The 22,983-nt window shown below is 48.2% G+C and overlaps 2 protein-coding genes across 25 annotated transcripts in view; both read left to right on the top strand.

Annotated features, from left to right (window-relative positions):
• The window catches only part of TCF12 (transcription factor 12), a 75,418-nt gene extending 66,292 nt beyond the window's left edge, over positions 1–9,126 (top strand). For 14 of the 18 annotated variants that reach the window (XM_058156573.1, XM_058156572.1, XM_058156568.1 and 11 more), the window contains 7 exons: positions 718–789; positions 1,808–2,014; positions 2,957–3,071; positions 4,032–4,203; positions 5,567–5,799; positions 6,791–6,944; positions 7,353–9,126. In XM_058156573.1, the coding sequence (XP_058012556.1) occupies positions 718–789; positions 1,808–2,014; positions 2,957–3,071; positions 4,032–4,203; positions 5,567–5,799; positions 6,791–6,933 (942 nt within the window). In that variant the 3' untranslated portion in view covers positions 6,934–6,944; positions 7,353–9,126. The remainder of the gene's footprint in view (positions 1–717; positions 790–1,807; positions 2,015–2,956; positions 3,072–4,031; positions 4,204–5,566; positions 5,800–6,790; positions 6,945–7,352) is intronic. The other 4 variants (XM_058156570.1, XM_058156569.1, XM_058156586.1 and 1 more) reach the window with 4 other exon arrangements.
• Positions 9,127–13,758: 4,632 nt separating this feature from the next.
• Positions 13,759–22,983, top strand: part of CGNL1 (cingulin like 1) — a 29,378-nt gene continuing 20,153 nt past the window's right edge. For 2 of the 7 annotated variants that reach the window (XM_058156002.1, XM_058156003.1), the window contains exon 1: positions 14,251–22,745. In XM_058156002.1, coding sequence (XP_058011985.1) covers positions 21,195–22,745 — 1,551 coding nt within the window. In that variant the 5' untranslated portion in view covers positions 14,251–21,194. Of the gene's footprint in view, positions 22,746–22,983 lie in introns of all 7 variants that reach the window. The other 5 variants (XM_058156000.1, XM_058155998.1, XM_058155999.1 and 2 more) reach the window with 5 other exon arrangements.

The raw sequence follows: 22,983 nt of genomic DNA, 5'->3' as shown, positions 1-22,983 counted from the left end.
CACTTACATTACTGCATCACCATCTCTTTTGTTCATGGACCATTGGTCTCAAAAGATATTGCAGAATTTGAAAATATGCCAAAAGGCAATTTTGGCATATTGCCTATAAAGGTATAACTCGAGGAAGGAGGTATCGCATTGGTCTCTTCAGCACAGAAAAATCAGGGATGAAGAGAATCCACACAGTGTATGCAGTGAAATGAGGTCTAGACCTGAGACCATCAGCATGAAAGGGGTTTTGGGGGATGAATCTAGACCCGCGGCTCGTGATAGCTGCCTCTGGGTGCTGTGGAAGAGGGAGGAGGCATGAGTACTCGGCTTCCCAGGTCCCCCCCACTAAACATCGTGTGTGCCTCTGTGAAGGAGAGATGGTAAGAGGAATTACTGTAGAAAGCTGTCGGTCCTGTCTCAGAAGCAGAAGAGAAAAATAATGTGTACATATTGATGAAGCATTTTAAGATCTCCCAAGGTAACATTTTTCTCATGCAGCTAACAAATACAGTACTTTGCCTACTGCCGTCCATTGTGAATGTACATAAACAACCTATAGAGATTGCTTTGGCGCGCAGCATTTTATCTCCTTAGTTCCAAGTTTAATTAAATCTTTGTGGAATTAACTTAACTAACCAGTGAGGCTGACCTGCACACCAGCTATTTACCTCACCTCTTTATTGTTACTTAACTTGTGCTTTGCTTCTTCTGTCTTGATTTTGCCAGAAAAATCGAGTTGAGCAGCAACTTCACGAGCATTTGCAAGATGCTATGTCCTTCTTAAAGGATGTCTGTGAGGTACTATTTCTCTTTAGAGGGTGCCTTTTGGGGTTTTTTTTTGGTTAATTCTACTTACAGATTTTTAAAAGTAACAGCCCATCCCATTTACTGTGGCACGGTTGATGCATCTCTTCCTTCCATCAGTTTGTCTTTTCAACTTGTAAAAAGGCTTAATGTTTGAATGCTCTTTTGCATACTTTATTACAGGGGTGTCAAACTGGTGGCCCATGGGCCGGATGCATCACTTGCAGGCCACGCCCACCCCAGCTCCATGAAGGTGGAAAATGTCACATGACAGCAATGTGACATGGCAAGTTTGACACCCGTACTTTATTTGAACAATCAGTAAATATATGCCAAGATAAATGTTGGCATGAAATCAGAAAAATCTGATTTGAGAATTCAAACCTGAAAGCAAACTGCTCTATCTCAACGCGCCCCCCCCCCCTGCATTTTGCATCATGGTAGTAATGTCAAATCTAACTCTTAAGCTCTTTGGGAAGAGGATCCTGATGGAGCCGGTGCCTGGCTGCTCATTCCTAGCTGTGTCTTTTGGCTGGGAACAGATCAGGGCCACAGAGGTTCTGCCCAATTCTCAGGAGTGGCTGAGGGAAGAAGGAACAGTTTGCAGGGTATGATGGAACTTGAAACCTGTTTTGAATACTAATATCCTCTGGCTATTTTTGCTTGCTGTCATTCGTTGCCTAGAAAAACAGTCATCTTGTCAAAGTCAAATTATGGTACCATTTTTCCTTTTTAATTCCCATTGAGAGTTTTGCTTCTTTCTTTTAAGCTTTATTCCAGAATACCAAACAAAATTAGTTTTGTAGTTCACCTCTCTTTTGTTTTGGAGCCAGAAGCATTACCCTCTCACATAGTTGCTTGGTTGCACTTCTGGCTGTTTTTGAAGTCCTTTTGATACCACCACATTTCCCTGGCTGCATTTCCCATTTCCCATTGTAAAATGCTTGAGAATTGAATAGAATAAACCACTGTGTACCATAAATGACCTTCCTGCACCCCTCAATCCCAACAGCAGTCCCGGATGGAAGATCGCCTGGACAGACTCGATGACGCCATCAACGTGCTGAGAAACCACGCCGTGGGGCCTTCAACGAGCCTGGCAGGGTCCCATGGAGAGATGGAGGGCTTAGTGCGGCCATCCCACAATAGGCCTGTTAGCACTTTGAATGCCACTTACAGCACGCCCAGCCTTGTCATAGCCAGTAGACAAGCCTCGATGGTGAGTGTTTGATCTTTCCTTATTAGGCAGATCCTTGTGACTGAGCATGCTACTTTCCTTCCCTGGTTTTCGTCCATCCGGCACTCTGGGTCCCATGAGATGCCTGGAAAACTACAGGTCCCTCTGCTTGGTTATCTTTGGAGATTCTTAGTTATCCAGATCATGGATGCCTCAAAAATGCTTTTTGAAGAGACAACTGGACTTTCTTGTTTTTCTTTCAAGGTGTTTCACTTCTCATCCAAGAAGAAGCAGCTTCTTGGATGAGAAGCAAAACATCTTCAAAGAAAAATCCAGTTGCCTCTTCAAAAAGCACCTTTGGGACTTCTGCTTGGTTCCTACACCTTCGTGCTCCCCCCCCCTCTCTCTCTCTCACACACACACACACACACTCCTGACCACAGCATTGCAGCACCTCTGCAGCTCTTAAGCAGCACATAGGACCATCATTAAAGAATGTACACGGCAAGAAACAAAGTGGAGAGTCATCGACTATAGACACTAGAACGGATTCAGAGGGCTAAAATGGAAGAGCTCTTAAATTCTACAATCATTTAAGTATAAATATTGTGAGATAGATATCCTAGTCCACAGAACATCCCATGCCATACTTCCACGAAAGGCACTCCAGCTCATTGCAGCCTATGACTCCACTGCCTCACAAGCTCTTGGCACAAGCCCTGTTTTCTCTTCCTTCCCAAAAGTCAGCAACAAGATATTACTTCTGCTGGGAGGGCAGCTCCTGCAGAAAGTGTGGGTGGTGACTCCTCAGAAGCCCCTCTGCCAGCTCACTGAGTTCCCACAACTTTCTCCTATGGCATACACATGCTATTTCTGCTGTAGGATTGCAGTCAAAATGATGGCAAAAATGTTCAGGTGGATTGGACATTGCTGATCTCATGCCAGACTGAATGGCGATCTGTGACTGTGCTGTCTTTGTCATAGGTCAGCACACATCGGGAAGATGGTGTCAGCCTCAATAGCAATAATTCAGGGTTGTGCAACAATGTTCCTGGCCAGAGTACAGAACTAAATCATAAAACCCAAGAAAGCTATAGAGGTGAGTCACATTTCAATTTCTTCAGTCTGGAAATTTAGTGGGAATCTTTGTGAAATGAGTAATGACCATAAGCTCTTTTCATGGATCTGTAGGATTCCTCTCCTTGACAACAAAAATTGTTTTTGCTTGCTTATTAGCTGGATAAAGAACTTCCCACATCCCAGTTCTCCCGAGTCCAGTCATGTTTTGCTTCTGTGGCTCAGCCCGTTTAAATATTTCTAGAGGAAGAAAAACTTGTCTCTGTCTTGGTTTCCCTTACGATGCATTACTTCAGATTCCTCTGTTACCTGTCTTCCCATGTGCGTGTATGCGTGGGTGCGCACACACACACACACACACATGCTATATGTTGTTTTCTAACCTAAAATATTTTGTTTTCCTCATGGAAGAGCTCTTGTAGCCAGTAGCTGTTTTGATTGCTGTTTGTGGAACAGTAATATTCTTTTTATAAGGTGTTTAGACCAGAACAGTGCAAAGAATTGCACCACGCACTGAGGGTAGGGTGCTGCTGCACTGGCAGATTTGTCTCCAGTCCCTTCCCGACTTCGGCCTAGCACTGAGTGTGCATAGAGCCTTCCCCTTGGATATAGAACCCTCTGAGGTATTCCAGAAGTTTCTCATCAAATCACACTCATCTGGATGTTCCACAGAAAGCTTGCATCAACCTCTGATAATCTGCTTTTTTCTTTAACAAGTTTCAAATTGTAACTCTTCAAATATATCCTAGCACTATTTCATAGGAATTATCATTTCCTGTTTGCTCTAGATTTTGCCTGCCCTCCATTAAGAGGATTGGTCACAGCTTCGTTTTTAAAAATGGGAGGGGAGGGTTTATTCTTTTATATTGGGTTTGTTATTGTTTGTAAGCGGCCCAGAGTCACTGAGAATGACTGGGCAGCCATATAAATCTTACAAATAAATAAAATAGGCCATGTTGCACTTCATTGGCTTTCCTTGCAGTGCTGCCCGCTGGGCTGCCAACCCCATCAGTAGCCCTGGTCCCGCTGGAAATCAAGTCGGAGCACAAGGAGAAGGATGAAAATGCACAGGAACCTGTTTCCTCCGATGACATAAAATCTGATGATGAGTCCTCCCAGAAGGATATCAAAATCTCCTCCAGAGGCAGGATGAGGTACACTGGCTTCTTTCCTCCTATCCCAGAAATCAAATGGTCTGTCTGGATCAGAATACCTCCAAAGTAATAAAACTAGTTTCTCAGTATGTGCCAATGGCAAGAATCAGTTGTATGTCCAGAACATGCAATAGTAAAGAATCCTCTCCATTTCCAAATGTGGAGGTTAGCCCATTGCCTCCTGTGAGCAGAAGAGGCAGAGGGGATTGGTTACCTTTGGGGTTGAGGCCTGGGCATTAGGCTGGGAAGTGGGCCGTCTTTTGGGTCTAGATCAGGGGTGTCCAAACTTGGTCCCTTTAAGACTTGTGGACTTCAACTCCCAGAGTCCCTCAGCCAGCAAAGCTGGCTGAGGAACTCTGGGAGTTGAAGTCAAAAAGTCTTAAAGGGACCAAGTTTGGACACCCCTGGTCTAGATAGATTATTGGGGGATGAGATGAAGTCGGGTTTCCTTCTTAAGTTTAGCAGAAGTAGTCGGATTATGACTGGGATTACTGCTGCTAAATTATGAGATAGTCATAAAACATGATGTCATGTGACCACCTCACTTAGTGCCAGCAGCTCCGGTGACTGTTGTAACCCCAAAATGTGTATGTTGTTAAATGGGCAGAGGCAGGAGTCTCAAGTAACGAGCAATGCGGGGGGGAGGGATGTTTGGGGGAGTCAGGGGAGAGCTGGTATGCATGCAGCGGGTGGGAGAAAAAGCAGGAGAGACTTACTAGAGCTACTTGTGACCTTCCCTGCTTTGCTTGGGGAAAGTGGGCAGGGAAGGTGGCAACAGGTGGTCATGTGAGGGCCCAGGTCACAATCGTGGGGTGTCTGCGATGGCCAGAACTTCAAGGGCTGATTGTACATCCATTTTTTTAGTGCCACCCTAACATTGAACAATTACTGACCGAATGGATGTAATCTGAGGACTGCCCAGTCTGTTGGACCATCTGACCCACATCACAAGAGCTTTTGTGCGATTACCTGTTGCACTTGCTGTTCAAACAAAGCAGCACGTGGCTAAATCTTAAAAAGTTTGGCTACCACAACTAGCAAGGGGCAAGAGGAAGAGTCATATTGGCAATGAACTCTCCCCTGTATCTCCCCTGTAGAACCAGGCAGGCTGTGAGTTTGTGCCCATTCTTTACTTGTGAGAGGCAGAGCAGACAAGCAACCCCTTGGAGAACGAAACTACAGTGTTGGTTGCAGAAAATGTACCCCCCCCCCCAGTGGCTTTTCTGCAGATGGAAGCATGAAATTGTTTACTGCTGCAGGCGTTGCTTTAAAAAATCCGGCCAGTTATAGGCAAGGCAATAATCAGTGCAATGTGGAAAAATAAAATTAACTTTCAACAGCTTTCCTGTTTTTGTTTCAAAAGTAGCACAAATGAAGATGAGGAGCTTAACCCGGAGCAGAAGCTGGAACGTGAGCGGGAACGGCGGATGGCTAACAATGCCCGGGAGCGCTTGCGTGTCCGGGACATTAACGAAGCCTTCAAGGAACTGGGCCGAATGTGCCAGCTCCACCTGAAGAGCGAAAAGCCCCAGACCAAGCTGCTGATCCTTCACCAGGCTGTGGCGGTCATCCTCAGTCTAGAGCAGCAGGTCCGAGGTAAGCTGGGGCAGGGGGCACGAGGGGCTGAAGGTTTCCTTTGCCCCTGAAGGGCAAGCGCTGCCTGCTCTCCACCACATATTGTCTCCATTTCAGATTTGAACAATCCTTTCTAGAGGTCACGTTATAAAATTCTTTATACTGTCCTCCTTTGGTAGAACTGAAATGACAGTTGGCTTCCAATAGGCAAGCATTTTTTATTCCAGAAATTATGCAGCTGACATCAAAGCACCCACCTCCTACCCAATAGGGTGTGTGAGTGTTCTTTCTTCCGGGACACCTGCTGGATCGGCTGTGCTTCTTCCTGTGGTACTTTCTCAGCTGAGGCTTTTCCAGGATGTATATATAAATGAGAAGCTGATGGTATCAGCAGTAGTATCTATTCAGGGATCTGAAGCATTAACATCTCATTCATTTCATCACTTCTGCTAGCAGCATGGACCTAATTTTTATTCTCTTTCCCTGCCTCGGGGATTTTGTAAAGAAGTAAGAATTGGGAACTGTCTGTGGAGAAAGACTACTCTCTGTCACTGTTTTTCGGATCCTTTCTCTTGGAAGATTGGGTGTGATGGGTTGTGCCCAAACCTTCAAATCCTTACTTAATCTAAGGCTGTCTGGGTGCCTTTGTATCAGTCACCTTCCCTTGCTTGACTCCCTCACAGGACTGTTAAGAAGCATTTAAGCAAGCCTTGAGTTCTTTGAAGGAAGAATGGGGTTATAAACCTGTCCTATTGAAAATACACTTTTAAACAGAAAGGCTCCTTGTTTAGCAGAAGAATAGGCTATACCTCATTAGAGATTCCAAAGAGCAGAAGCCAGAAGTTTCCACAGGCCTTTGCATGGGGAGCAGTTTGAAAGAGTCTAGATGGAGAAGTGTAACATGCAAGGGCTTTTCTGTTAATCCCGCCCCCAGGCAGAAGCTCGACCAGTGGTGTCTCAGTGCTAGCAGCTTAAGGAGGTATTTCTCGTTTCTTTCTGTCATTGTTTCTAGAGAGGAACCTGAACCCCAAAGCAGCTTGCCTTAAGCGAAGGGAAGAGGAAAGGGGATCTGTTGTATCAGCAGAGCCCCCAAACCCCCATCCAGGAAGCCATCCAGCACTTAGTGAAACTGCCAATCCAATGGGACACATGTGAACGTCAACGAGGTGACCTGTTTTATGTCTGCAGGGATTGGGGGGGGGAGGGCTGACACGGGTGTTGATGGGCACACAGGGTATACCAAAACCCAAAAACTTGTCAGTTACACTTTGTGTTAAGTTGAACTGCAGCGACAAAATCCAGACAGTGTGTTGGAATCTTTTACTATTTTAGTCCAAGATCACCAGCACGATTTATTATTAAAAGCAATACTCACACTCAACAAAGTATATGACTTTTGTTGGGGGTGGGTGAGGCTGCATAGCTCTGGAGCCTCAGATTATGGTGCTCAGAATAAGAACTGGCTCCACGGGAAGCAAATCCTCTGCTCCAGAAGCCAGAATCCAGGCCGCTTGGCCATTTCCCACTATGCCCTGTAACTGTGAGTGCTTCAACATTGCCCTTTTAATGTCCAGATCAGAATCCAGAACCATGTGGAAGAGACCAAGAAGGGGATCTTTTCTTCACAAAGACACTCAACATAGCATTAAACAGGACTATCTCGCTGAAGAAACAACCCATCCAAAAGTGGCCCTTTGAGAACCCCCGGCCCCTGAAGAGAGAGAGAGCAGCAGGTTCTTCTTCCAGCAGAACTTCCACCCCAGAGACGATGGAGCTTCTCCTTCTCTTCTCTGCGGTTCTCCTGTTGCTCTAGCACAATCAGAGAGACTGATCTCCTCTCCATTTGGTGGGGAAACTGCCTTGTGCCTAAACCGAATTGACAAATGTATTGTAACTAGAAAACATTATTTATTTGTAATGGAACTATCAAGATCCATCATATGAAGGGAAACATTGATCTGTTTAAAGCTTGGTTGAGATCCTGATGTTGAGAAGTGCATTCCGAGAATGAAGCCACAATGTCACCGGCCCTTCACATTCCCACCATTCCTGCCTGCAAGTGTCTTAAAGAAGGGAGAGCATGTGCCAGCTCCCCTTTCTCTGGCTGTCGGACATATATTTCCCGGGTAGGTACCTTGATCTTGAGGAGCTCTCTGACGCACAACCCTCAGCCTCTTGCATCACAGGCACAAGCCATATAGAGCTGCAGCACTCCTGAGTGCTCAAGCACTCCTTGAGCTGAAACCACCTCTGCCTTTTGCCTTCTCAAATGGCTCCCTCCCTTCTAAGGCTTGTAATGGGACCGAGAGGAAGCCCGTCTAGAATTGCCCTGGAGCTGTAAGAACAAGCAATGCACAACATGGGTTGAAATCTTGGCTTGGGATGAGAGCAGTGCAAGAAGGCAGCCCAGGGTTCCCTGATGCCTGGCTTCCTCCCTTCCTGGTCAGTTGCCTTTGCTGAGGGCAGAGCAGAGAGCGCCTCTCTCTGGGCAATTCCTTCCCCTTGGATTCCCCTTTGAACTTCTGTGAATGCTGTCTTCCATTGTAGCAGCCCAGAGAAAGGCCCGCCGTGGCAAACTTCTCTCACAGGATTTGAATTGCTCCTCCACCTTGGAGAGTGTTGTGGCTCTAACTGGCTTCCTTTCTACCAGGGGAAATGGTCTTTCAGAGGGTTCTTAGCACATGCTGGTTTGTTAAGTTGCTGTCCTAAAGTGACCCTGGGCAAGTCTCTGTGACTCTTTTCTGCCCCCTTCTTGGTGTCCCCCAGCCAGTGAACTTTGGCTCCTGACTGGCGACTTCCTGGCTCTGTTGGGCTGTGCAGGATGTGTGCTGTGTGCCCCAAAATTTCCCTTTGGGAAACCAAGAGAGAAAACATTTGGCTTATTTTTCACTGTAGCTAGTCTTTTATACAATAATCTTGTAAGAAGTTTCTTGAATTCTAAATATTACTCTTTCTAGATTTTTGAAATCAAAAGTTTTCAGTAAAAAAATTCTTACTTTATTTTACTATAATAGGTAGTAAGAATAAGAAATGTAGGGTTGCCTACCATAACCTTTTCATTAATATCAGAAATTTACAATAGCATTGTAAGAGCATAGTAGGGTTCTAGCATCCTGTGTAGTACCTTATGGAGTATGTAAGAGCTATTTGTCCAAGATGAATTGCTTCTCATCCGGTTATTCAATTCCCATGTTGGTTTATTGCGAATTTGTACCTTGTGTCAAATTTCAAGATATTACAGATACACCTTTTTGACCAGCAACAAGTTCTTTTTCTGTCAGTGTTGTCTGTCATAAAACACTATGTATATAACATTTATGTAGCAATAAATGTGCCATCCTTTTGTAATTATTGTTTTCAGGCAATCTTTAACAATTTTATGCCATTGTCTATTTTGGGCAAATCATTATCTGCACATGAATAGGAAGGATGAAGTTTAAATGGATATGCCAAATGATTTAAAGTGAAGTAAAAGCCGTTCCCCATTTAAATTAAGATTAACAAGGATGCTGAATTTGTTTCTGTAGATTTACACTATTCTTCTATGTGTTGCTTTAAGCCATCTGGAACATACCCAGCGCACAGGCCTGGTTCAGACAAATCCACATGCAGAGACCGGAGGAAAATTTCACGAAGGGACTCGGCTTTCCAGGCAAAAGCAAGGCAAGGCAAGGGCCAGGAATAGGAAGGACCAGGGAGGTTGGCTACAAGGGCATTACACCCAACCTCACACTCAAGTGAGGTGCAAGGGCAGAGGAACAGGAGGTACCCTGGGCCTCAAGACAAAATGGCCCAAGATTCTTCCAGAAGTTGCTTTTGGGACCAAGTAGAGAATGAAATGTGGAGATTGCCTCCCACTTCTCATGCCATTGCAGCATTTATTTATTCATTTATTCAATTTATATGGCCACTCATATCAAACAGGTGTTTCTGGGTACAATCAATCATAAAATCAATTTAAAACGATATAAAAAAATAAATGTATGTAGCAGTCGAAAAAAATCAATAGAATAGAATAGATTTTTTTTATTGGCCAAGTGTGATTGGACACACAAGGAATTTATCTTGGTGCATATGCTCTCAGTGTACCTAAAAGAAAAAATACCTTCATCAAGGTACAATAATTAATGATAGTTATAGGGTACAAATTTAACACTTAATGATACAAACACTTAATGATAGTCATAGGCTACAATTAAGCAATCAGGAAACAATATCAGTATAAATCGTAAGGATACAAGCAACAAAGTTACAGTCATAAGTGGAAGGAGATGGGTAATGGGACCGTTGAGAAGATTAATAGTAGTGCAGATTTAGTAAATAGTTCGACAGTGTTGAGGGAATTATTTGTTTAGCAGAGTGATGGTGTTTGGGAAAAAACTGTTTTTGTGTCTAGTTGTTCTGGTGTGCAGTGCTCTGTAGCGTCGTTTTGAGGGTAGGAGTTGAAACAGTCCAGGATAGAATAGAATAGAATAGAATAGAATAGAATAGAATAGAATAGAATAGAATAGAATAGAATAGAATAGAATAGAATTTTTTATTGGCCAAGTGTGATTGGACACACAAGGAATTTGTCTTGGTGCATATGCTCTCAGTGTACATAAAAGAAAAGATACATTCATTAAGGTACAACATTTACAACACAATTGATGGTCAATATATCAATATAAATCATAAGGATTGCCAGCAACAAGTTATAGTCATACAGTCATAAGTGGAAAGAGATTGGTGATGGGAACTATGAGAAGATTAATAGTAGTGCAGATTCAGTAAATAGTTTGACAGTGTTGAGGGAATTATTTGTTTAGCAGAGTGATGGCCTTCAAGAAAAAACTGTTCTTGTGTCTAGTTGTTCTGGTGTGCAGTGCTCTGTAGCGTCGTTTTGAGGGTAGGAGTTGAAACAGTCCAGGATAGAATAGAATAGAATAGAATAGAATAGAATAGAATAGAATAGAATAGAATAGAATAGAATAGAATTTTTTATTGGCCAAGTGTGATTGGACACACAAGGAATTTGTCTTGGTGCATATGCTCTCAGTGTACATAAAAGAAAAGATACATTCATTAAGGTACAACATTTACAACACAATTGATGGTCAATATATCAATATAAATCATAAGGATTGCCAGCAACAAGTTATAGTCATACAGTCATAAGTGGAAAGAGATTGGTGATGGGAACTATGAGAAGATTAATAGTAGTGCAGATTTAGTAAATAGTTTGACCGTGTTGAGGGAATTATTTGTTTAGCAGAGTGATGGCCTTCAGGAAAAAACTGTTCTTGTGTCTAGTTGTTCTGTTGTGCAGTGCTCTATAGCGTCGTTTTGAGGGTAGGAGTTGAAATAGTTTATGTCCTGGATGTGAGGGATCTGTAAATATTTTCATGGCCCTCTTCTTGATTCGTGCAGTATACAGGTCCTCAATGGAAGGCAGGTTGGTAGCAATTGTTTTTTCTGCCATTCTCATTAACCTCTGAAATCTGTGTCTGTCTTGTTGGGTTGCAGAACCAGACCAGACAGTTATAGAGGTGCAGATGACAGACTCAATAATTCCTCTGTAGAACTGAATCAGCAACTCCTTGGGCAGTTTGAGCTTTCTGAGTTGGCGCAGAAAGAACATTCTTTGTTGTCCTTTTTTGATGACGTTTTTTAAGTTAGCTGTCTATTTTAGATCTTACGATATGGTAGAACCTAGAAATCTGAAGGTTTCTATTGTTGATACTGTGATGTCTAGAATTGTGAGAGGTGGAAGTATGGTTTCTCCTAAAGTCTACCATCATTTCTACGGCTTTGAGTGTGTTCAGTTCCAGATTGTTCGGGTCGCACCACGAGGCTAGTCATTCAACCTCCCGTCTGTATGCGGATTCATCATTGTCTCGAATGAGACAGATTACTGTTGTGTCATCTGCGAACTTCAGTAGTTTAACAGATGGATCATTAGAGATGCAGACATTGCTATACAGAGAGAAGTGGGGAGAGCATACAGCCTTGGGGGGCCGCCGTGCTAATTGTACAGGTATCTGATGTGATTCTGTTTAGCTTCACTTGCTGCTTCCTGTTTGTTAGGAAGCTTGTGATCCACTTACAAGTCTGTTCAGGTACCTGTAGCTGGTTTAGCTTAGTTAGAAGAGTGTCTGGAATGATGGTGTTAAATGCTGAACTAAAGTCTACCAAGAGACCCTTGCATAGGTCTTTGGAGATTCAAGATGTTGTAGGATGTAGTGCAGAGCCATATTAACAGCATCATCTTAAATTCAATACATTCAATATCCATATAAGATACAAAATCTTCAAAAATAAGATTCAAAAAATAATAGAATGAACCTTATAAGAGCAGGCAGAAGACATTTGCAAATGAGGTGAGCCACAATGGCAGTGGGATCCAGTCTGCCTCTCAGAAAATGTTACTTGCCCTCAAGGGCTTCTTAGGGGTACCACTCACTAATAATTACTATGGTATATTTATATATCACCAACTCCACACAGATTTTTTGTGGTAGAAAACAAAAAGCCCAAATCAAACTTCCCAGCCTCAGCAGTATTTATAAATCCAAAGCTGTGGAAGCAACTCATGAACACCTTTGCAGGTCCATCCCGACTCCTTGCTGACCTGGAAGGGATGAAGGCAAAGATACATTGTGTCTGTACCAGCCTCTCAACTCTTGCACGTTATGGATGTTGGGGACCTTACAAGCTGCCTAAGGATGCTTGAGATGTGCAATACGCAGACCACTAACCAGGGGCCTTGGGCTGCCTCATGGAATCCCTGGAGCATCCAGAGTTTCAGGAAGCCCCATTCAGAGTGACCTCCCCCTTTGTGACGGGTCACCCTTGGGGGGCTTATAGTTACTCCCACAAGGTAAGTGGCTGTCATCTTGGGTTGTTGATCACATAAGCAAACTGTTGAGAATCCCAATTTGATGTCACAACCAAAAAAGATCTGATTCAGAGCTAGCTTGAAATAGAATTCTAGAGCTCTCTTCCTAGCAACACCAGAATCCAAACGATGGCTTAGAATACAAGGGAGCTAGCCGCCATGATGGGCAATGACCACAAGAAGGTTGTCCCTGAGCCAAGTTGTGTGAAAGATGCCATTTGGTGAAACAGCCTCCTTTTCTTTGTTACTGTGGGGCCTTCATTGTGCATGGGGGCCATGCAGCTAAAACTTGCTTTATTCTTCCCTCTCGGCAATCCTTATGCTCTAGCTAGGTAAGTTTTAATAAGACAAAACTAGTTTTGTAAAGTTGCGATAATCCAGAACCTTGCTTGGTACCATTGTTCTGCCTCCTGCTTCTGTTCCTCCAAGAGCCCCCACCCCCCAACTAAATTAGGCTGGGAAGGGCTGCTTTGAAGGCCACAGTGGGGTGCATGGGTCTGTTTCATTTGCCGGATCGTCAGAATCTGCCATTCTGGTTGCGGCAGTGAATGGGTCTCTGAGCTGTTAAATTCATTAAATAAATAGAGCCTTTCCTAGGGTGGTGTCTGCAAGCCAGCAACAAACCACGGTCACCCTGAAAGACAGTCATTCCAGGAGCAGGGTCCGAGTAGGGCCTCTCCTAGGAAAGAGGGCAACAGGGTCCTGGAAGCAGACCCAGGTGTGTGTCTCAGCTTGAGCAAGCGGAGCCCAGAGTCAAGCCCAGAGCTGCAAGCATTTCCTAGTCGGTGATTGGGAGCGACCTCCCCTCTTGGGCTGGAAGCCTTGTAAGCAGCTCAGGTTTTCTGTTTTGAATATTTCAAACTGAGAAAGATGCATGGAAGCTAAAGCTGTTGGCCCTCAGTAGCCTTATAAAGGTAATGGAAGGTGGCATCCTGTAGATTAAATGGAGAAATAGCCCATTTGGTTAGTGGTTAAGGCAGCAAACTAGAGGGTGAACTTGGCCCCTCATCTCTGGAAGGAGGAGGTGGCGGCAAGAGCAAACCACTTCCGAAATCTTGCCAAGAAAAGTGAGGGACTTGTCGTCAAGCAGTCGCGGGGGGGGGGGGATACACACACAAACGCAAACAAGTGGAAACGGCTGTCCTATTTCAAGAGATGCAAAGGTATTCCTCCAGCAGGTGGCGCTCTTGCCTAAGCTCCAGAGCCCCCAGGTGTTCAACGGAGGCCGAGCGGGAGGAGCCCCTGGATTGGGGGTTGGTGGCTTCCCGAGATTTCCTTTCCATAATTGAACGGGAAGAGCCTTTCGGGACCCAGGAGCTGCAATCCCCCCACCCACCCACCCACGAAGCGCTGTTCCCGCAAGACGCCTCCCAGTGGCTGAGGAGCCGCCCGGGGCCCCTCCGCTCCTTGCCAGCAGCAGATCTGGGGGCAGCCTCGCTTCTTGAGTCCGGCCGCCCCGTTTGGGCTTGGCGGGCAGGGGGAGAGCAGCCCTCTGCCCGGACGGCCCCGATTCCCGGCGGTGCGGGCTCCAGCGCCCTCTTTCTGTTGGGCAGAAGAAGCAGGCGGCTCCTGAGCGCGTGCAGAAAGCGGGCGGCTGTCCTCGCCCCGCCCGGCGGGCTGTCCCCCGCAGGTCCCTCCCTCGCCGGCCTGGAAGAGGCGGGCGGTCCGGGCGGCTGGCAGAGTCGCTCGCTCGGAGGAGGACGCGGCGCGGGCCGGACGGAGGTGCGCAGGGCCGGGGACGCGTTGCGCAGGGTCGACCGTCCGTCCGTCCGGCGGACCAGGGGCGGAGAGGACGGGCAGCCTCCCTGTCCGTGGACGTCCGGCCGCTCCCGGTGGCCTCTTCGGGGTCGGGCTGGAGGGACTCGGGAAGCCACGCTCTGCCCCGGCGACCAGCCGGCCCGGCTCCGGCGTGGCCCTGGCGGGGGGAGGGCAGGGCCCGACGGGGAGGCGGCCACTGCTTGGCCGAGCGCGCCGCAGCCGGGCAGAGAAAGGCCCGCCTGTCAGCCGCGCGGGGCTTTTCCCGCTCTGGCCGGCGCCAAGTAGGGACGGCGGCCGGCGCTTCTCCCGGGGCTGCTGGTCCTGAGCTGCGGCCGAGAAATTCGCCTCCCCCCGCAGGGCTGGTGCTGCTCTCTTGGCCAGGCATCGTTTTTAGAAGACTTGGGTTTTGCCTTCGAAGGTTGCCCAGTAAGAGGCGCTCGGAGCGCTTGGAGCCGAGGCTGTCCGGTGGGGCCCCGGCTGGCTCCCCGCGTGGCTGCGGCCAGACAGAAGCAGAACCCGTTGTGGCTGTCGCCTTTCCTCCGCCTGCCGTCAGAAACGGCCTAATTCATCCCGAGAAACGGCTTCCAGGTTGCAAGGAACAAGCGAAGCGTTAGGCATATTTTAGTGCAACACCCCAAGGAGGAGCCTGGAAGCAGCGCTGGCAAAGAGGCCGCCGAAGGAGGAGAAAAGCCAGGACTGGGAGGTTGGGGGCAGGGGGCTTCTCCTTCAGAGAAGCAGGGAGGGCTGCCGGGCTGCCAGGTTGGATAGGGAAAGCCCCCTGGCTCCTTTCCTGATAAGATCCAACTGTTTCCCTTCTCCCGCCCACCCAGCTGTAATCCATGAATTTTGGAGGGCAGGGTCAGCTGTGCCCTGGGTCTGCGCCACCCTTTTTGGTGGTGATGAAGGAGCCTCTGGGGCCAGTGGCTAGACAGCATTTGGCTGTGGATGTGGTGCATTGGCCCATGGAGGTGCTGGTTTTGATGGGACCGCTGCACTAGAGGCCCAAAATCTTGTGTGGCAAAAATATAAGAGAGGGCAAAGCTGGCTCAGTTTGCATGCTGCAGGAAATTTCTGGGGGGAAACAGCTTGTTTGGGATTGTTTGTTGTGCCAGTGCTAGGAAGGGAGAATCAACCGGTTTAAATCTGGTTTTAAGTCATTGTTATAAACCCCAGAACTTTTCCACCTCTGGTGCCAATCCAGCTTAGATTTCAGCACACCTCCAGCCCAACGGTGAGATTTCTGGAAGAGGCTGATCTGTTGCACAGGGAGGCAGGCCTTGGGGTTCCCTCGGTCTCACTTTTTCCTCGCAGAACTTCCTTCTCACAACTTTTGTGAAATTGATGCCAAAGGTAATTCAAGGAAATGCTGGGACCCCCTGAAAGTGGAGACTTGCCCAATAGACCCCTCCTCCAAATTCCAGATGACCTAAGTGCATGTGCAGTGAATGTGCAGAGAAGAGTCCTAAGGGCCCAACATGCCAGGAGTGTGGATGGGCCACGCCTGGATCCATAGAAGCAACAAGTCTGCAAGCTGACCAAAAAGCAGAAGCAGCTGATAAGGCCTGGCAGGTGGAGGAGGTGCACAGTGAGGAGAGAATCTGGAGCTGCTGGTAGAAAGGTTGGAAAGAAGGGATTTTAAGGAGAGGAGCTTTTTGTAAGAAAGAAAAAGGAACACACAACAGAACCATTTGTTTGCAGCGAGAGAAGAGAATCACAAAGAAAGCGCTGAACTTCCAAAGTTCTCATTTTCAGGCACACCTCTTCACATAAATCTAGCATGCCCCTCACATTCCCACCAAGTGGGCAGGGGGATACAGAGGCAGGGTCCTCCTTTTAAAATGCCTGAGGGAACCAGCCGAGTTGTCACCAGATCTGAAAAGAGAACTAGATATTTTGACCCTGACAAAGCCTCTTCTGGAGAAAAGTATTTGCTCGGTCTCACAAAATGGGGTTAGATTCCAAAAAGGTAATCATTTATGGAATAGCCACAGTGGACTTTGTGAAGTGAGGGCTGCAGCCAGTGTCCACCACTCATTTCCTTGCAGGCTAATCTCTGTTTACAGGCAAATCTGTTTCTCCTGCAAATCCTGCTACAAGTACCACTGTGGCAGGACTATCCAGAAACCAAGGTTACAGTGGATATACATTTCTATGCATAAAATTTATAAAACAGAATGAGAGCAAAAATGGAAAGTGGAATAAATGTGGGGAAACAGACATTTTCTTAGAGCCAGTACCCCTCAACCTCTAAAAAGCAATAAAACAATGTGTGTGGCTGGTTCTATGTGGATTTGAAATCCGAGTCTTTGACTAAGTGAAAGAAAGGAAAGGGGGGGATTTGGGCCGTGGCCTAAATGCAGCACAAAGAGCAATGAAAGGAAATGACAGAATAGGAGATGGAGTTCGAGAGGAATTGGGGAAAGTGTAGAAAGAGAAGGAAAAGGAGGGAACTTGCTCTGGGTCAACTTCATCTGAAGACTGGCAGGAGAACTGACAGTGGCGGAACTGGGTGGCCTAGACAGGCACTGCCGGAACAAGGGGCTGAGGAGAAGACAAGGGTCTGTCTCATTCTTCCAAGAGAATGGAATGATAATTGAAGAAAGGAAGGGCTTTTGTAATGCCAGGAGCTGTGCAAAGGCAGCAAGAGGAGAGGAGAGAAAAATGGCAGAGGAAAGAGTAACAGTTGGCGATAGGCTGGAGGCCTGAGCAGGAAGAACTGCAAGGGAGAAGCACACCTGAAGCCCCTTGAAGGCCAAGTCGCATTTCCCCTGCCAGAGGAGAGCTTCTCTGCATGGGATCCATTTCAGGCTGTTTGCAAAACGGCCTGAGCTGAAGGGAGCCCCCTGCGGAGGAAGGCTTGGCTTGGCTCTGCTCAGCTCACAGGCTTGGACACAAACCAGCCATTGTCTTTGAAAACCGAAGCTGCCTGTGGAGATTTCTCTGCAGCTCCCAATTGTAGCTCAGCCAGAGCTTGATCGGGGCTTCTCTCAAAGGCTTTTCTTGGTTTGGGGAGGAGTTCAACCTGGATTGTGAACTGTTTTGATTTGGAGGTTCTTCAGCACAATTGCAGCCGACTTAAAGGAGAAACGAAGAGCAGCTGTGAATTGTGTGTTAAGCTTGTTGGTCCTTGGGACTGAGATGGGTCCATTCTGGGCCCAAAGCCCAGGAAACTGCATCTTCTGCTCCACAAATGAGTCCAGGTCCCCCTTCGTGGTGAATTTCAGAGACCCTCTCTGCTGCTTTAGATGAGAATCTGTTTTAAAGACATCTTGGATGGATTGTAGGAGAACAAAAGGCATCTCCAGCTCTTCTGCCTTCTGGACTCCTTCAGGGATGGGCTGGAACAGTCTGCACCAGAAGGGGTTTAGAGGAGAACCGGTCCTGTCTGGGCAGCCGGTCTGGCCTGCTGCTTTTGCGTAAAAAGCACAAGGTCAGCCTGTGACCCACCAACCTCCTTTGGGGGAAGATGGATCCAGTTTCTGCAGGGAGGTTTGTGAAGGCCACAGCAAACCAGGCAGGTTTGTGCCCAGCAGGCTTTGGCTCTGGCTACCCAGTGTCCGGCCCCAGGACAGCCCCTTACCACCATGCCATGGCTGTGATAGGGAAGCTCCCCTGGGGTTCAGACTGGGAGGCTCACAAGCCAATCCAGCCCAGCCTTGGCACTAAGCTGCTAACCCACAAGCAGCTCCTCCTCCCCCCAAGTAAGGTGCCCTTTGCCCCTTGCATTAGGGGGTTCCATTTCAGACAAGGAAGGGGTCCTCTTTCCCGACTCCTTTCTTCACTGAACCAGCCCTCCCTTTAGCAGCCATGGGTGTCCTCTGCCCATTCAGCTTTACCCCTGCTGATGCGGGGGCGGGGGGGGGATGACTTTCTAGAGGGGGCGTGTAACAAATGCGAGGAGGGGAATGAGGAAGAATTCCCTGGTTTGGTTTGGCTTCCCTTCCAGTTTGCCCTTTTGCCTGGGTGCCTGCCAAGGCCCGCCTGTCCGGAGCATCCCTTCCCACAAGGGAGGATAAAGAGGCCGATTGTCCGAGCTTGGAGACAATTGGAGCAGGCAGCCTGGCCGCTGGCCACGCTGGTTCAGCTGGGGAGACGCTTCGGCCCCAGCGATGCCATTGGGCGACCGTACAGCAGAGCCAGGGAGGCAGCCCAATGACAACGCTGAGTGATTTGCCCTCGGGACGTGCTGGCACCTAACGAGCGTTGCCTCCAGCCTCTTATTGGCATGCCCGGGGCTCGGCTCAAGCGCAGGAGGCTACCCCGCCAGGCAGGCTGGGGCTCCGGAATTTGGGTGCCTTTTTTCTTCCTCTGTGGCTGAATTCCTGGGTGCCCAAAGGTCCAGAAGAGACTGCGGAGCCAAGAGAGCTGAGCCACCAGTTGTTCCAGGGAAGGCGAGGAGGGCTGGCGGCAGCTGGATGCCTCTGCCAACCCAGCTCTGTTTTGCAAGGCAGCCCCAGAGAGAGAGCAGCGGAGAGGCCGGGGGAGGATCCTGCTCTGAGTTTTGGCTCCAAATGGGCATCTGAAGAACCTTTCAAGCAGCCTTGAGCCTCTAGGGAAAAGGGTTCAAAGCAGCATACTTGGATCAAGTATCACTGAGCTTGGAAACACTCTCAAATTTGGAGTGTGTCTTTTGTGAAACGCCTCCTCCAGTCCCAGCTTTCTTTAGGAGGGCAGCAGCTGCGCAGGGAGAAAGAGGGAGAGGGTCTCTGGAATCTGCATCTTTCCTCTTTTTAGGGACATCATAAAGGGGCCTGGCTGGGGGTACCTAATTGGAGAAGCTCCAGGTCAGTAAAAGTGTGATCACAAGAAACTTCCAGCTGGGCATTGAATTCAGTGAAACTGGCCTGCTTGATTCATAACCTGTCCGGTGAAACTTCCCACCCCGCAGAAGCACGATGGGCATCCTTGTTGCTGAAGGAAGAGAAAACACGGCTTGTGCAAAGAGCTTGAAGGGTGGTGGAGTCTCAAGGCTGCACCTGGAACGATCCAGGTGTCCTAGCTAGGACATGGAGTTAAGAATTTGGGTTTATATGCTGATGTTGTATTCTTAGAACTGTTATCATTTTAAGGACATGTCTCTGCGCCAATTACAGCATAGAATCAAAACAGCATTAAACCCACATAATCAATGAAAAATGATAACATGTTAAGAGGTGGCAAATCATCTGATATTATTAGTAGAATCTGTTCAACCTGCATTTAGCTGGTTATCCCTAAATTACAGGTCCACGTTGTGTGGTGAGTCCACCTGTCTCTTTATTAGATTCGGTCCACTTCAGTCACCAGTACAGACTGTTTCTTATAACCCAGCTTCAAAATCTCTTCTGATCATCTTTAGAGGTTTCTGTGGAGTCCAGAGGATGTGAGCTCTGGCCGGGCATGATTAGATGTAGGCCTTGTTTCCTGGCTGTCTTTTCTGATAATTCCTGGAAGCTGGACTGCTAAAGAGAGTTGTGTATATGTGGAATAGCATTCATCTGAAAGTGGCTTGAAGGTCCGGGAGGAAGCGCAGAGCTGAGACAAGCCAGCAGACTTCATTTCCTGCCGATGGCCAACTTGGGTCTCCTTTCCCCTCGTCCAGCTGAAGCTCAGGGTCCAAGGTGATCTGGAGTTCAGCAGGAGAGGATTTCCAGTGGCAAGCCCTGATATGGGGAGTGGGGCTGGATCAGAGGGGCAGCCTTGGAAGCAGCCAGTCAAGGGTCTGTGGGGCTTGCTAGCCTGGACTCCAGGAGATGGACCAGGCTTTGGGGTTGGGAAACTGGGGGGTGGAACAGACGTGCTCGTTGGGAATTGAGGCCCGGCAGAAGAGCAGAATTCCTGATCTGGGTTTAGCAAGGAGGCAGCAGCTGGTGAAGGGGCAGGGAGGTGGGCAGGCAGCAGGTGGCCCAGCTCTTTCGGCTGCTTAAGGCCTGGAAGGGAATGGCCTGTCAAACCTGGGACATAGCCTGGATCTAATGCCCATTTTCTGCAAGGCCAGCAGGCCTGTGCACGATTCGTAATCTCTCCCCCAAGCCCAGCCTGACATCACGGATGAGTTCTCCAGAAAAGGCATGTTAGAGAAGCAAAATTTCAGCATTAGGACATGAGTTGCATTTGGGAAATCAAGCACCAGGTGCCAACTGGAAGTTTCCTGGCTCTGAGCCAGAAGCTGAGGCAGCAGAAAGAAGGCCAGATTAACATTTATCTGCACTTAAGAACCAACAATATTCATCAAAATGGGGGCTTCCGGAGGGTTGCAGCCTCTTCTGACAGGAGACAATTCAAAGCAAAGTATTTATTGCCAAGAGATGAACTGAAATATTAATGAAAGGCGGTGGAATGACTGACGCAAAACAAGGCCTGATGAAAAACAGGCCCAGAGCTGAAGAGAGTAGGAAGTGCAGCACATCCTGGGCTTTGCCTGGCGCCCGGGTGACACAAACAGCACTTAGGCGGTGGCTGCGTACCAGCCGGGCATCCTGTAGGAGAGCATTCCAGAGCGGGGCGGCTGCTGAGCCAGCCAGCTCTCCTCCTCCTGTGCTTCCTGTAGCTGGAGGATCAAAGCGGGAGGTGGCAAGAGGGGAGCCCCTGGCTATGCAGAGGGCAGGAGGAAGGGAGGATGCTTCTGCCAGGGCCTATAGAAAGAGGGGGCCTGACGAAGCTGGGGTGCCACTGAGCTCCACCTGCATCGCACGGCCATTCGTCAGGGCATCTTCGGAAGCTAAGAAGGCTTCTCCCTGGGCAAGGTCACCGCCTCACTTCTTCCTCTCTGCTTTTTTCATAGCTTTGGTTTGTGTGAATTATGAAGTCCTCTCCCAGTGGTTATCGGCAGCGGCAGTGGGACCGTGTGACTCCCCCCAAGTTGGCAAGACAGGAGAGCCCAAAGAACCCTCCGAATGGCAAGGCTGGCTCTTACGGAGTCACTATCCGGGTCCAAGGGATCGATGGCCATCCATATCTCGTGCTCAACAACACTGAGGGATGCTTGTCAGCAGATCTCTTGGGGCCTGAAAATGGCCAGCAGGTTACAGCTGATCAGCCAGAGCCAGATGCCGCTCTTCCTGCCATTGAACTCGTCAAGAAAAGCCACAAAGGAAGACCCTTTGGCGGGCTTTGGGATAATGCGCCAGCCGGTTGGCTTAAAAGCCTGAACCAAGCCAGCAGGGCAGAGGGAAAGGAAACAGCCTCACCTTTGAAAGCGGAGATTTCCCAGGCCTCTAATTTGCTGAACTTCCAGAAATATCCAGAGCTGCTTCAACCCTATAATCCTGCAAACATTATCTTGAATCTGAAGGACCTTCAGCCTCCCCTGCTGAGCAAATCCCAATCTATTGAGGATGAAGAGAAATTGGATTCCAGGCCTTGGAACTCATCTTTGAAGGTAGCGTTAGGTGGCTCAACCTCCCAATTTGCAGAACTGGCTAAATCAAAACCGAAAACGGTGGACTTGACCAAGCCTGACCAGAACAAGCAGCAAGAGCTGGAAAGCCCCAGTGTTGCTGACCTTCCTGGCGGAAGGCTTGAGTGGCTCATTTCTGGGGCTGGATTTTCACCTGCTGGGAGTTCCTCTGCCTGCCCAGGTTCTAGGAGGTGCAGACCGGACCTCCTCCCTTTCCGCCAGCTGGACTCGGCAGGAGCAGCCCTGAATGGTTCCCAGAAATCTTCATCTTCGTCCACTACTCCAACATCGGCCGCCTCTGTGTCCAAGTTTTTCCTAGATGACCAAGAATATGCCATCTATGCCGACCACGTCAACCGGCATGAAAATCGGCGGTATATCCCATTCTTGCCTGGAACCGGCCGTGATATTGATACTGGCTCCATTCCTGCAGTTGAGGAGCTGATCGAAAAGTTTGACAGGAAAGTTTGTCCCCAAAGGAGGGGAAGATTAGGGTTTAGGACTCGAACTCTTCCAGAGAATCCAAAGCGATCCAAGAGCGTAGACAGCGCCCTGTCTCACGGACCGCATTCTGATTGCATCAATGATTTCACCAAAAGCTTGGGGAGATTGTCCCAGCAGTTGGTCCAGTACTCCCAAGTTTGCCTGCAGAAGCCGCTGTCTCCAGAGAAGAATGCAACATCTCTTGGGGAGCAGTTGGCCCCTCGGACAGCAGGCAAGCTCCAGACAAGCCCAGAAATGAGAGAGTCTCCCAGCAGCCATTTCAGCTCCTTGCAGCATCTGAGACAAGATCAAATGAACCCCGAGAGTTTGCCTTCTAAGTCTTCCACTCTTCCAAGGCAGCGTAAAAAAAGAGACCATAAAACTCTGGCCTCCACTCTCTTGTTACCAGAAAGCACCGTGAGTCAGACTCACTCAATGGAAACTTTTGCTTCTGATTCAAAAGATGCTCAGGTAACTTGTGGCAACTGAGGCTGCTTCAGTGTGAGCCAGTCAGAGGCTGTTTGGCTCCTGCAGCGCAGTCCTAGCAAGAGCGACGGAAGGGCCAGCGATACCGGGGGAAGGGAGGCTGCTGGGTGAAGAAATGGGCAGAGTTCAGTGGAAAGACTTCTGCCTTCAAGGCAGAGAGACTGGCAGTTGCCAGGTATTTGGGAATGAATAGCTCTGGGTCATTGGCATCACCAAAGCCACG

The sequence above is a fragment of the Ahaetulla prasina genome, chromosome 13 (assembly GCF_028640845.1).
Source record: "Ahaetulla prasina isolate Xishuangbanna chromosome 13, ASM2864084v1, whole genome shotgun sequence".
Taxonomy (NCBI): Eukaryota; Metazoa; Chordata; class Lepidosauria; order Squamata; family Colubridae; genus Ahaetulla; species Ahaetulla prasina.
The sequence above is the reverse complement of the archived record's forward strand: the minus strand, read 5'-3'. Positions and strand labels throughout refer to the sequence as shown.